Source organism: Toxotes jaculatrix, chromosome 18 (genome assembly GCF_017976425.1).
Source record: "Toxotes jaculatrix isolate fToxJac2 chromosome 18, fToxJac2.pri, whole genome shotgun sequence".
Classification (NCBI taxonomy): domain Eukaryota; kingdom Metazoa; phylum Chordata; class Actinopteri; family Toxotidae; genus Toxotes; species Toxotes jaculatrix.
In genome coordinates this window covers 16,453,740-16,467,464 of record NC_054411.1, presented here as the reverse complement: position 1 = coordinate 16,467,464, position 13,725 = coordinate 16,453,740, and the positions used below count along the sequence as shown (strand labels likewise).

Here is a 13,725-nt window from a genome sequence, read left to right as displayed (position 1 = left end):
ATAGAAGCAGGGAAATACAGATTTAGTATATAGTGGATTAAAAAGTTTGGCAAAATATGCAAAAGTACAAGCAAGTAAATGTGCAAAAGTTATGGCACTACAGTTGAGGCAGTTGATGTACTGACAGAAAAAAAACAACTCAACAACAGGGGACAAGAAATTAGGTAAAAATACTTGTGGTAGAATATTATCTTTATTGTTCACTTCACTGCAGCAAAGGTTGACACACTAGTGAACTGCTGATACATTAACGGCAGTTGAAAACAGTGTGGTAGGTCAAAAGCAGTGTTAATACGTAACTGCAAAACTCAGGTTTACATACTACAGGATGTGAAACGTTGAAATACAGCCACCTGCTGTCACCCGTTAGGATTTATAATTCTTTTTACTACTTCAGTCCTTTTGTCCATTTTCAATGCTCATTACTGTAAAAAGTAAGTTTAATTACATGAACACATTCATCTCACACCCACAAACACTCTAATATTATGCTTTAGTACTGTGCTTCTTTAAAAAGGCAAAAAAAAAAACATTTGTGTTTATGAAATTCAAGTCATTCATTCATTCAAATGAGCTCACACATTTTCCATAGTCCTGTTTCCTTAAGTAAATGTCTCTTTTCTTTTCTTTCTTTTACAAAAATGGGTATGAAGACTTTCAGTCTGATTCCAAACCAACCACTTGAGTCACAACCTTATAACAATCAATTTAGCGTTTGGAAAAAAGAAATAAAGCAAAGGTATCACAAGACTGTGTACCTAATATCCGTTACTGGTCATTCCACACAGCACTGCAAATGTTACTGAACTCAGTCGCCAGCCTCAGTTTTAACCAACATTCACTAGTAGAATTTCTGCTTTATCTCAAAGAATTTGTGATTCCTTGATCATGTATTTAATATTGTTTTGTATTACACTGCTCCAGCTACTGGTTCTACATATTTGAGGTGGTTTATAATGACATAGTAGACACTGAGGGAAGCTACTGTGGAGTGTAGGATTTCATCGAGGGCAGGAGAAAATGTGAATATGATCTCATTCACTGGATTACAGCTCCAGTCTTAGCCTGTATTCATTTGTTCCAGTGGACCTCATAAGACTTCTTCTCTGAGTAACTTGTTTCTGTTGCTCCTGTGCCACTCCTGACTTTTTCCTTTACCACTCTCACTACCAGACCACCAGCCAAGGCAATGCCTGCTGCAGCTTTCCCTATCTCAGCCACTGCAGACAGGATGCGTGTCGTTACCGCAACGGTGCCCCAGGGATCTGAAACGACCCTGCTGGCCACAGTCGGTGCTGTTAACCCACATACAGCACCAGCAGACCCAGCTGCCACTGGGACGTTCACAGCCATCTCCTGAGCTAAGGCAGCCCCAGCTGCAGCACACTGAGATGTCCCAGAACCTGCAGCTACAGTGGCCACTGCATGCTGCCCTGCTGCTGAAGCTAAACTCCCCTGAGCTATAGAAGCATTGGCTACACCTGCTGCTCCTACTGCTGCAGTTTCAGCTCCACTGAGGGCTGCTGTGCTGAAAGCTGCTCCCTCCAGAACTGCGCCTAAAGCAGCCCCAGCTCCCAAGGTGCCCCCGACTCCTGCAGCCATCCCCACAGTAGAAGCCCCAATGACGCTAACCTGCCCAAGGGCATCCAGAGCACCCTCCCTAGGACTGGCAGCCACAGAACCAACAATGGCTCCCACAGAACCACCCATAACTCCACCTGTTGCTGCTCCCAGAGCCACTGCAGTTTTCCCGGAAGCTGCTGCTACTATGGCCCCCACAGCTTTCCCGACACCCGTACCACCCACTACAGACATCCCAGCTAACTGACCTGCAGCAAAACCCACCGAGTTTCCCACAAGAGACGCCCCAGCTGCAGCTGCTAAAGGGGCAGCCACTCCAAACATTGCCCCAACCGCCATCCCTGTGGTTCCAGCAGCTACCAGGATCTTAACTCTGTCCAGCACCTTAGCAGAGAGCGCTGCCTCCTTTCTCATGCGAGACAAGGATGAACGGAGAGTCTGTCGCCTGCTGACGGCCCTGCTGCAGCCCTTATGCCTGCCTCTGAACTGGCCCCTACATTGTTCAACTCTGTCCCTAAGGAGGCTGAATGCATTCCCTCTGCACTCCTCTGTCCATCTTTCCACCCTGAAATCCTCTTCATTTCCTCTTTCCAACTCCCTCCGGCTGAGCCCCTGTGATCCTCTTTCACTGCTTTCTGCTCTGTCAGACTTAAGATCGCACTTTCTTCGTTTTGCAAGTTTAGTTTCCTCCGTGTTGCCGTTGTTTCCACCATGTTCCTCCCCCTCTGCTTCCCCTCGCTCCCTCAACATCCTTTTCTGCTCCTCCCTGATGGCAGTCTCAGCCTCTAAAAACATGGCATTAGTGTAAAACCCTCTGTTACTCTGCTTCACCATCTTGTCCACCTTCATCAAGAGTTCTTTAACTTGTGCCAAGTTACTGGGGTCTCTGTTGTTGAGAACATGGTACCTGCCCCCACACCTGTCAATCAGAGCCTTGAGCCCAGCAGGTGCAGTCTTCCTCAGGTACTCTTCGATCTCTATGCCCTCCAGCTCATCGCCTCTGGTAAAAAGAACCATTGTGTGGTGGCAGACTGCATCCACCCCAAAGATCTTCGTCATCTCACAAACGGCCTGGTTCTCATTGTCTGTATATCGTCCTATGGGCACCACCAAGAGGAAAGCATGTGGGCCAGGGGCAGAGAGAGAGACACACTTGGCTATCTCTGCATGAATCTGCTCCACACTGAGGTGAGTGTCCCCAAAACCTGGCATGTCAACCACCATGACTCTCTTCATCCTCCTCTGCGTGACAGCCTGGCCGTCCTGCTCAGCATCCTCCTCCTCTTCAGGGAGCACGGTGCTCCCAAGCTCACAAACCTGCGTGACAGAGCTAGCACTGATCTGTGACAGGAACTGCCTTCGGCCCAGGATGGTGTTTCCAGATGCGCTCTTGCCACATCCAGTCTTTCCGATGAGGACCAGCCGCAGTTCTTCGCTCCATGTGGTTTCAGAGTCGTCACCTTCCTTCTCATCCTCCACAACAACCAGATCCTTTTTCTCTTGCTCATCCCCTGATGGACAAAGCACACAACAGAGAGTGTTTGCAACTTATTTCACTGTCATTGTAATTACATACACACAAACCATGGACTCCCTCATTATTGAAAGACAGCTATCAAGACTTTTATAGTCTTCTCTGACTGTTGCTAATGAAGGCAATAAACGTTTTATGAGCTGTAACAAGCATCGTAAAGTCAGTGTTTGTCTGGAAGGTTCTGCACAGAAACAACACATCTCAGCTGAATGGGTTAGCTGTACACAGCTAGCGTTACGCATTATGTGGTTAGACTGGATGTTATTTTTATCTCAGTGATCACCAGCCCTGAAAGATCCCCACAGATCAGACATCAAATGCAGAGATCAAGTTTTAATCCCGTTTATTAGCGACCGTTAGCTAAACAGTGAACAGTTGTAGTTATATTGTCTGTCAACAGTTAAAACCTCATTAACAAGCTAGCCTTAGCAAGTAGCTAACTTGTGCTGAAAACAGTAACCATCACAACATGGAGACATGATCTTACCCGGGTCCATGTTATTAGACATCTCTCTGAGTTTTTACTAAAACAGGTCGCTTCTTCTCTGCACTCAATCTTTAGCTATCATCTCCTTAAAGTGGCTAAAGCTACATGTTGGGTTAACCTCAAACTCTGTTCTCCCCCAAACAAAAACACTTGACTTTAGATGCAGAGTGTGAGTGGCTGCCCTCTGTCGGCCGATCTGTTCAACTACCTGTGTGACACTGACACACACACACTCATATTCACACAGTGGGACTTTGAGACATATATTTTGTACATATCAGTCACTTTATTTCATTAAATCTGATAACAAAATGGCTTGTTCATTCTGCAGCAATGATATTCTTTCTCTGAATATACATATAGTTTGTTTTTTTTTTGTTTTTATTTTATAACAGTCGTAATACTATTTTAAAATTACATCAATCTCGAGTCCATAGGTCTAAACCATTAAAATGTCAATTTCCAGCAAAGGTAAAAGGAAAATGTGTAACAAAGAAACAGGTGCAGGGCTGTGAGATGAAGAGTCACATGCTGTATCACTGGATGACAGATCTAAAACAATTCCTGTTGATTCGGGATCATTTAAGTGAAACGACTACAGAGGTTGGTCTGAAAAGAAGGGCTGATGGTATAAACAAATCCGCCAAATGAGTAAAACTAAAACTATTGATCCCCTCAGATGGTGATAAAATAAATATTCAAACACACTTTAAAAAAAACAAACCAATGGTAATGTTACACGTTACTGTCCTTCAAACAAAACACTCCACCGGTCCAAAGTTTTAGCACACCTCCATTTTTCCACTTCTTAATGAAATTAAAGCACAGAACAAATGACTGACTCATTCAGCAGCCGAACACACACGTGACCTTCTTTCTACAATGGAAATAAAACAATGTTCGTCCCAACACTGTTTCCACGAATGTATTGCACTTGTAGTTTGCTTTGCTTTCACCTCCTGTCCAGTCCATCCTAAACCAGCTCCATGGGGTTTAAGCCTGAGGACCATACTGGTCTTCATCATGTGAAGCCACCGTCTAGTTCTCTTCTTCTAATGTTTTGGGTCATTATCTGACCAACCAGTCTCTCTTCTTTGTTACTGGGCTTTTTCTCAGCATTCTGATAGCAACATACAGTCCTACTTCCTGCAGCACAGTGTCGTCCTAATAATGCATCGGTCGGTGTAGTAACACAGTTTGTTCCTACACTGCCTTTGTACAGGCAGAGGGTTTGTAAGTCATCAACAAAAGTTTGGACACCTGTAGGAATTGTTTGCATTAACCTTAAAGGCTTCATTTACTTCCATTGTTACAGGAAAGCTGTAAGTTAATCAGTTTCTTAATCCCTGAAAAAGGCCTGTTTTCTATCAAATTTACATGAGTTTTCAGAGAACCTTTTCTTTTTATTTTATTACCTTAGGCAGTTTACAGCTGACCTCTGTATCGTTTAAAGATATCCACTGGACTTGAACTGATTCAATTTAAATAAAAGCTGCAAAATGGGGGCGTTCTAAAACTGTTGACTGGTAGTGTGTAAGAGATGTCCTTACTACTTCAAGCAGCAATAAGAACAGAAATCTGCCCATTCACAAGCATCCCTCTAGAAATCTCTCTAACAAGTCTCAGTGCAAGGGGAAAAAAACATCAAAGAAAATGAATTAAAACTCTATTCCATCATTATATCAACCTTAACCTAAGCAGAAACAGGCCACATTTTAATGAGGTGAGATCAAATTTATATTTGGCAACCACATGATATTTGAAGCATTTTGGGCTTTGGACACATTAAATCTAGACCAGACACAATACAGTAGGGTTTTGCAAAGTTCTGAAGCAAATTTATTATACTACAATTACTTATATTACCAAAGTACAGTTATGTAATCAAGTTATCAAAAAATGAATTTCCCTTATCAACTCCTATTCCAGAGACATCTTTTACCCCCAATACAACGTTAGATTTTCAAATTATAAATCACCAGGAGAGTACAGCAATTGAGGCCTTTATCAGACTAACCTCCACCTCCATTTTACTTTGTTGTGTCACATTGAGGTTTCCTTTCTTCTTTTCAACAGAGCACCTGGCTTTTGTACAAGTGAAGGCAGCTTTTACTTCCTTCACCGTCGTCTGAGTCTACAAGTCAAGCCACCCCTTGTGGACTGTGCGTATGCTCCTTCCTCTCCTTCTCTGCTCTGCACAAGCGCCGAGGTGCAGCGCTATAGCTCGGTGCGGGAGCGGGAGATGCGAGGGCCTTTCCTGATTTCTTTCCTCTTCTCTTCCTTCCTCCTCCTCTTCTCCTCCTCCCTCAGGATCTTCTGGAAAGCCTCTGCGGTGTGAAGCACCTGAAGCAGATTAGAAACGGCGAGAGATGCAGATTTTTATTAAAGCTATGTGAGTGAAAGTTTTCTTAGATTAGGGACTATTTCTGAGAAGAGCATGATAAAGTGAGTGAGTATGTGTGTGTGTGAATATCCCTCTCATGCTCTACACTTTTGTTACAGGTTGAAAAGGTGTGATTTGGAGGTTCCAAGGGTGTTAGAGGGCTGTCACTGGATGAGTATTAATGGCAACTAGGGGGTCAGTGGAATGTTAATGGCTGATGAGGGAGCCATTAAGAGTGGTCACTGGAGTTACTACATGTGCGTGATGATAATGCAGAATCAGGCAGAGCGGGGACCAACATGTACACATGTCACTCACGTCGTCTCTTTCTGTGCGGTAGGGGTTTATAAAGTCTGGGGATTTCTCCGTTATTCCCAGCTCCTGTGACATCTGAGAGCGGAGTGGTACAGACAGATGACAGAGGGGAAGAAGAAGAAGAAGCACACCATCATTTCTTCAGAAGAGATAAGGGATGAAAATGAGACAGCGTCTCATCACTTATTCTCCAGCTAAAAAGAAGTATGATGCAATTTGGCAAGCAGATGCAGAAAAAAGCCTCCATTAAGTAATATATCTTATTCTCTCATTTCTGCTTTGGAGACTATGTGCTACATGAAATAGAGAGGAGAGGATCAGGAACTCAGAGTGGGGGGTTACTGAGGCACAAGTGAGGGCTGGATGCTTACTTTCAGGGTGCTAACTGGTACGGCTTCAAGTCTCAGAATTAATCCACTATATAATCCTCTTGGCACATTGCTAAGGTCACAGATTAATCCTGCGAGAGTTTAGTTCGTTAACCCTCACATTAAAGAGGGAACACCGTTTTATCTGCTTTGCTCTTTCAAGTTTCAGAGGCAACAACGCATCATGGATGAACCGAAAGATAAAGGACACACTTTGTCAAAAAGAGTCGAAAGAGAGGTATTAGCTGACATCTGAGGACGTATTGTCCACTGACATGACAGAAGATTGCACTGACATATTCACATGTAGTGTAAAACCTGCGCTGTGTTGGTTCTGTCACCTTTGTCTCACTGTGAACTACATATTACACCGCTCTGTTTTATTGCAGCGTTTTCCACCCCCCTGCAGAGGAAAGTATTCATTTCAACCTGCACTCACACTGAATTCTGCATGTACACTTCACAATAAAGCTGTAACTATTTAATTCAAAAAACGATTTGGTTCGATTCGTTTCCTTCAGCAAAAATCTGACGGATCATCACTTCTAACATTTTGCTCAGGTTTCAAATGCTCAGAAAACTGCAAACACAAACTAAACTGAATTAGTCATCAATATTAAAACCCATGTAAACTTATACACACAGGCACAAGTTGAAAGAATTACTCATTTTCATGTTGTCAAAGCTTGTACTTTTAGCCTGAAACCACGTTAGCTCTTAAATGTGGTCTGAGTCCATGTTCTCAGCAGCTTTATCAAGGCAACTACACTCTTTCTTTCTGTTTAGCTCTGCAGAACGGAGAACTCACAAATATCATCTAAATTTAGCCAGTCGAAAGCAGACATTTTTACAGTCGGCATTCAAAGATATTCAAAGCTAGAAGCTTTGTCTTACAAGTGTGAGGACATGTTGGTGGGCTCCTCCTGTAAATACCCCCGTCTGGTTGCAGAAATTCAGCCCCCAGCGCAGCAGACCACCCCAGTCGGCATTCCGGTCGTAGTAGTGGTGGACAATGCGGGGAAAACGCAACGCCACGTCTCCAAAAAATGCTGTATTCTCCACCACGTGGGAATAAGCTGCAGAAGTTGCAATAAACAGAGGACAAAGAGACACGGGTATGTTAATTAGATGACAATTTTGACGATCCTACCCAAAATTTTATTTGTGTTGAGAAAACACAGGACATGCTCATAAACAGAACAAAAATAAGAGCGCAGTTTAAACAGTGGTTGATTTTGCTCGGAAACACTCAAATGCGTAGAGGCAGCAGTGGGTTGAATAAGCCTGAAAAGAAGGGAAGAATATATTCAGACAGACGTTAAAGAGAAAGTGGATATTATCGGCTCCTGCTGCTTCCAAAAGAGGATACAGATGAGCGAAAGAATGACTGACAGAGGTGGAGCTTTTACAGATGGCTAAAGGAACACCAGTCAGAGGTGGTGGAGATAGAATCAGAGTGTGAAAGACACCCTAGAGTTGCTGTTAAAATAAAGGGACTTATATAAGCAGAGCCAGAGAAAGAGACATTGAAGAAAAAAAAAAAATGAAAAGATGAGACAGCTGAGGTGTAAAAGTGAATCAGACCTTCTTTGATCTTATCGTCCATGGGGAAGGGGTCGTCGGGCTGCATGTTGGCCGCAACCAGGACTTGTCTCGAGTCCTCCAACACCTTAAGAATGACAGAGAGAGGTTTGTTTGCTTGCTTCTATGTGCTGAGAATTAAAGTCGCTGTGAACAAGAATGACGAAGGTGAACAAGAATAAGAGTCTACAGCCATGCTAGCGGCTCTTTGAGGCTGCTTTGAGCTAAATGCTGATTATTCCTATCATTACAATTTACACACCACTTTCCCACAGGGCAAACAATATGAGTGGTTGGGTAACTAGATTTTGAAGCAAGAAGTGGTTCTTAATGAGTGTTTGGATAATAAAGTTAAACTGGGGACTTGTTTGAAGCCTTGTCTGACTGTTGCGTTGCTTCTTAAGTTGCATCAAGCTGAATCACTGCACCAAAAGATCTCGCAATTTATGCGATATCTGGTAAAAAAAAAAACATCTTAGCATACACAGACATCGATTGGGATTAGAGTCAGGGTCTGTGGAGACAGTATTAAAAAGAAATATGAGCAGAAACGCTCTTTAACAACACTATCTCACACACACACACACACACACACACACACACACACACAGAGAGGTAGAGAAATGCTGACACTGTATTTCAGGCACTGAAGGTTGACTATGCTAGCTGTCCTTGAGAGGCATGGAGATGCATAGATAACTGTCCTCTGAGAAACATATTGTAAAGCAACCCCCCCCCCACTCCCCAGCACAGTGCAAGTGAATGGCACTCTGAGCAGCTGAGTCTGATTTAACATTCAAATGATTGCGAGGAAACATGCTGATGAATGTAATCATTGGATTTGAGGCCTCTGATACTCTGCTGGTCTGGGAACCTTCTTATCCTTCTATCTGCTGAAAGCACAAGAAGGCTGAGCTCTCACAAATAACTTGAGTTTTTTTTTTTTTTTTCTCTCATGCTTGATTTTGCTGCTGCCCAAAGACTGCGTGAGCATATAACATCAGCGTGCACATACACACCCTACCTTGAAGAGTCCTTTGAGCATGATGTCTATGATCTTGTACTGCTGGTTGATGTCGTTCAGCTCTACCAGATTCTTGAGCGCGTTCAGCTGATCTTTCCTCTTGGTCTCAAACAGTCGCTTGTCTGACAAGAGGAGGTCAGGAGGACACACGGTCTCCACACGGGCATAACTCACATCAGTGCTCACACACGCATCCATCTGTCACACTGAAATGCACAGAAATGTATTCATGAACATGCACTCGTTCACACTCAGTGACTTGCAACACACACACACGCGTGCAGACACGGTGACATCCATGCCAGTGTGTTTGGCAGCAGCTCTCCACAGTGACAGCAGAAGGATACAGATCTCCAGGTTGGAGTCGTGCCTCGGCCTGTGCGTGTCCGAGTCTGCCGAGCTGAGGGCTGCAGCGGCAAGGGCCACGACCACCGCGCACACGCTCTGCATGGTCAGCAGGGGGCGGCAGAGAGGCGCTCCTCTGAACACAGAGACGACAAGCCGTGAGATGTACATTAAATCGTTAAATGTCAAAATACTGGCACAGAGCTGCGTGATTTCAAAGTATTTAAGGCTACAGAAGGGAGACTGCACATCTCCTCCACAAAAATGAAATTCTCTGGCTTTGACTGTCACGCTGAACACATTTTCTTTTGATACAGATTTCAATTTCATTTGAAAACGAGGCTTTCACTGAAATAGTTTTCTTATTCATGAGGCCATTTTTCTTCTTCCCAAGCTGCCAGAAAGGCACTCTCTTCTGTGGTACTTGTGGAATATGTGAAATAGAGAGACAAGCTTTTGTTCCTTTTAAAAGACACATCTAATGTCTGGCACTTGCAAAATCCCCAGAGGAACTTTTACAATATCTGTACCAGAGTTGCTCGTTGCTCTTTTTTTCCTCTCCCTCATCCCCCTGCTCCCTCTATATCCAAAGCAGTGGCCTTCTTCAACATTTTAATTCAGCTGCAACTTCCTTTTCCTCAGAGGCTTTTTATACATTTGAAAGGGAGGGATGAAAGTGAGAAGATAAACACAACAGCTAAAAATAGGACCTCATCAAATGAAAATTTGATGAAAGCCAAATTTTTAAGAAAGCAGAAGTAACTTCAGGGGGGGAGAAGACAATGCTGACGAAATGCTACAAGACATAATTCATATAATTCATGCATAATTTAGCAGGGGCTGCATCAATGATACAATCAGAGGGATGCAGAAGGGTACGGAGGACGGGTGGCAAGAGATGAGCAGAGGTTGGGGCTTTTGGAGGCGGGCTGTTGGGGGTTTGAGGAGTTTGAAGGCGAGCCCGTCCGGGAAACAACAGCTTTCCTGGAGAATATTTCATCTGCCTTTGCTAAGACACAGCCATAAACCTGAAAGACACACAGATAGGAGAGAAAGTGCAAGATAGAGGAGGAGTACGAGGCTGTGCGAGAGGATAATGAGCACCAGGGACTTGATTTTGCACTGACAGAATTAATCTTCACGAGCTTGTCTGCCGACTCCTGCAACTGAAGGACTAGGAAGTGAGCAAGCGTTTCAGGGTGTTAAAGTTAATTTGTCCCCTTAAGGATCTCACTCAAGTCAGAGGGGAAACGCATGTGCCCCAAGACATAGGCTATCCCTCTTCAGAGCGCTGACAACATGGACCAAAAGCTGTCATTTCACACTGAAACCGCCTCCTGTTTTACAACAGCTTCACAGCGTGTCCCGATAGCAGCATGACAACTGTCCAAAGGCTCTTGTCTAACAGCAGATCTCATTATTCCAAACCTGCCAATATGACGTGAAAGATCATACTGAAAAAGAAAGCTAACTCCCTCTTACTGCAGCTACTCTTACTTGCGGTCTCTGTGGTGGTCAGTGAAGTCTTTTTTAAAGCTAAAACTATTTTTCTATTTGTTTTTTTGTTTTTTTTAACTGAGTCAGCATAAAAAAGTGTTCCTGAAGACAGCTGAGTGAAGACAATGTTCGATTAAGGCCTATTTGTGCATTCTGGGAAGATCTTTTTGGGTAGCTTCCCAGCTTTCTGAGAAATGCTGCACTAAATATCCTTAAGTGCTGGTCAAAAGCCTCAGTATGTCTAGATAACAGCCAAGGAAAGGGGCCCTTGTCTCTCCCGTGGCAGCAGCTCGTCGGGTTATTTGATGCTCCTGTGTGCTCCCGAGCAGGCGGCCGTGTAGCTCCGGCAGATATTTATGAGCAAAAAGGTTATCGCCGCTGGCACAATTTAATGCAGTCAACACATACATCCAGCAGCTGCAAACGCTTCTGTGAGGTGGGGCAAAGTGCTGAGACTTTAAGAAGTAGCATAGGAAGGACATTAAGAGGGGGATCAATCATCTCTAATGTGGCATGGGCAGCACAGAAATGAGAGTCTAAATGCATCCATTAACCGTAAGCAGGCAACCAGCACGATTACACAGGATGATCATCTTAGGAAATCGAAGTCCAAGGAAAATGCAATAGTAAAGCACACGCCATTTTTGAGATCCGATTACACATGGATGAACAGCGACCAAATCAGAGTGACTGTGATACGCTGCGATATTAACTTCAAGTGCCCCTTGACCTTATTTCTTACATGAGGCGAACAACACGGACATGAACACACAGCACACACATCAGCCCAGTGCACATATTGTCGGACCATTAATACAAGACAGACGCTCTGCAAGAAGTGTGCTTCCATATTCTGCCCTACTGAATCCTGGACTGGCTGGGTTTTCCTCCAGCCAACCCACTGATGTTCAGTAACCAAGGTGGGAGGGCTTGGTTCAGATTTGGTCCATCACTAGGCGAGGTGCGTTTGCCGCAGGGAGGTCTGAAGGCAGAGTGGTTCTTGCTGAAGCCGTTGTAAGCCCACGTAAATCTCTTGGCCGGAGATTTTCTTCTCAGCCAGCAACAATCTCCCGTGGCAGAGGGACTGAAGTTTTATTTCCTGTGTGGGTGATCCAGGTTCCAGCCTCTCCAGATAAGCAGGGCTCCCATATCTAATCATACTACAGACCTGTGAAGATAGCTCCACTCTGCGTGTGAATCCCCCGTGGTGTGAAAACATGCATCCCATATTCTACGATGCAGTGCAGTGCCAACGTGTTATTATTTCTCTGATCCCCAGAGGACACGCAGAAAATAAAGAAAGAAATAAAATATCAGAAAATAATCTTCAATCAAGGGTGGGAAACAATCCAAACTGCTAAACAACAGGCTCTGTGACATTAATGTCAAGAGAAGAACTGACCCTTGAGGTGAAAGCAGCTCCCAGAGAGGGTGGAATAAGAGAGATGCTTATCAGACAGCGGGATGTGCAGCAGGAGTGGATCCAGATCCCCCTCAGGCTGCCTGCCTGCTGTGGGAGGTTTGAGGTTCAAGGACTGGCACATCATCTCTCTCTCTCTCTCTCTCTCTCTCTCACTCACTCTCTCTCCCCGGCTCTATCATCGTTCGTGCAGAGGCAGAGCCACGGACATGCGTGATGGTGATGATGATGATGGTGATGATGATGGCTGGGTCTGGGTAAAGACTGTCATGTGGACCATCAATTACAGGTTGCTTAATTGATTGCATGTCCCCTACCTGACCCGTGCTCCATTCCGTCGCGCGACTGTCTACAGGCTATTAGGAGTTTATTTCCTGTCATTTTCAGCCCCTATAATCACGCGCTTTATCACGAAGCTGCGATTTAAGATCACATCAAGTGGTCCTATGCATCAACCCCGCAACATCTCACTGTTTATATACGGTTTCCTCAAGCGTTGCGCTTTGAGGAATTAACCAAGTAATTTTGAAGTCGCTCCTCAACAAATCGATCCCGCCTGTCATCGCAGCTGTTTGCCCCGCCGGATCCATCAGCCAGCGGCCAGCGCTGCACATCCGACCGATAAAGCCCTGGACATAACAGCCACAAAACTCGCAGATCACTCACCGTGTTGCAGCGAAAAACGGCGGCGACACACAGCAGCGATTAGCAGGCAGCGTTTGCTCCAAAGTAGTGCAGTTTAACCTTTTGTCTTTTTCTTTTTTTTTTTTTTTTAAATAGTCTCAGCGTAAAACGTTAAAGGTCGGCTCGCCGATGAGAGGTGGCGGTGGTGGTGGTAGGGGGCTGACGGGACAGTCAGTTTGCTCCTCTGGATCCTCAGGTGACAACAACACGGGCGATGGAGGTGTTCATTTACATGCGGCTCTCGCTGCTCCACTCCGCCAGCGCCACGATCGCACCGGCTGGCTCGCTTTGGACGAATGACAGCGAGCGGGCGCTAAACACGGAGGAGGATGTGGTTTCCGCACGGAAGATTTAGGGAGAGACACCACCGGAGGCACGGGACAACGTTCCGTTTCCCTCTATGTTAAAAAAATAATAAATTAAAAATAAAATAAAATAAATAAAACGTTATTTATATATATATACATTTTTCAAAGCTAAGTAATTAAAGTAATTAACAAAAAAAT

At 44.5% G+C, this 13,725-nt stretch overlaps 2 protein-coding genes across 3 annotated transcripts; both read right to left on the bottom strand.

Moving 5' to 3' along the window:
• Positions 1-176: 176 nt before the first annotated feature.
• On the bottom strand, positions 177-3,762 carry LOC121198063. Its single transcript, XM_041061897.1, has 2 exons — positions 3,603-3,762; positions 177-3,092 (listed from the first exon to the last, which is right to left on the bottom strand). The coding sequence occupies exons 1-2, from the start codon at positions 3,622-3,624 to the stop codon at positions 1,072-1,074; spliced, it is 2,043 nt and encodes a 680-aa protein (XP_040917831.1). The 5' UTR covers positions 3,625-3,762; the 3' UTR covers positions 177-1,071.
• Positions 3,763-3,888: 126 nt separating this feature from the next.
• LOC121198978 (coiled-coil domain-containing protein 134-like) lies at positions 3,889-13,536 on the bottom strand. 2 transcript variants are annotated; one of them, XM_041063393.1, is made up of 7 exons: positions 13,202-13,536; positions 9,621-9,754; positions 9,274-9,395; positions 8,253-8,337; positions 7,563-7,744; positions 6,304-6,375; positions 3,889-5,945 (listed from the first exon to the last, which is right to left on the bottom strand). In XM_041063393.1, the coding sequence occupies exons 2-7, from the start codon at positions 9,721-9,723 to the stop codon at positions 5,820-5,822; spliced, it is 690 nt and encodes a 229-aa protein (XP_040919327.1). In that variant the 5' UTR covers positions 9,724-9,754; positions 13,202-13,536; the 3' UTR covers positions 3,889-5,819. The 2 variants fall into 2 exon arrangements, with proteins under 2 accessions (XP_040919327.1, XP_040919328.1); XM_041063394.1 differs by lacking the exon at positions 13,202-13,536 and adding an exon at positions 12,518-13,172.
• Positions 13,537-13,725: the final 189 nt, after the last annotated feature.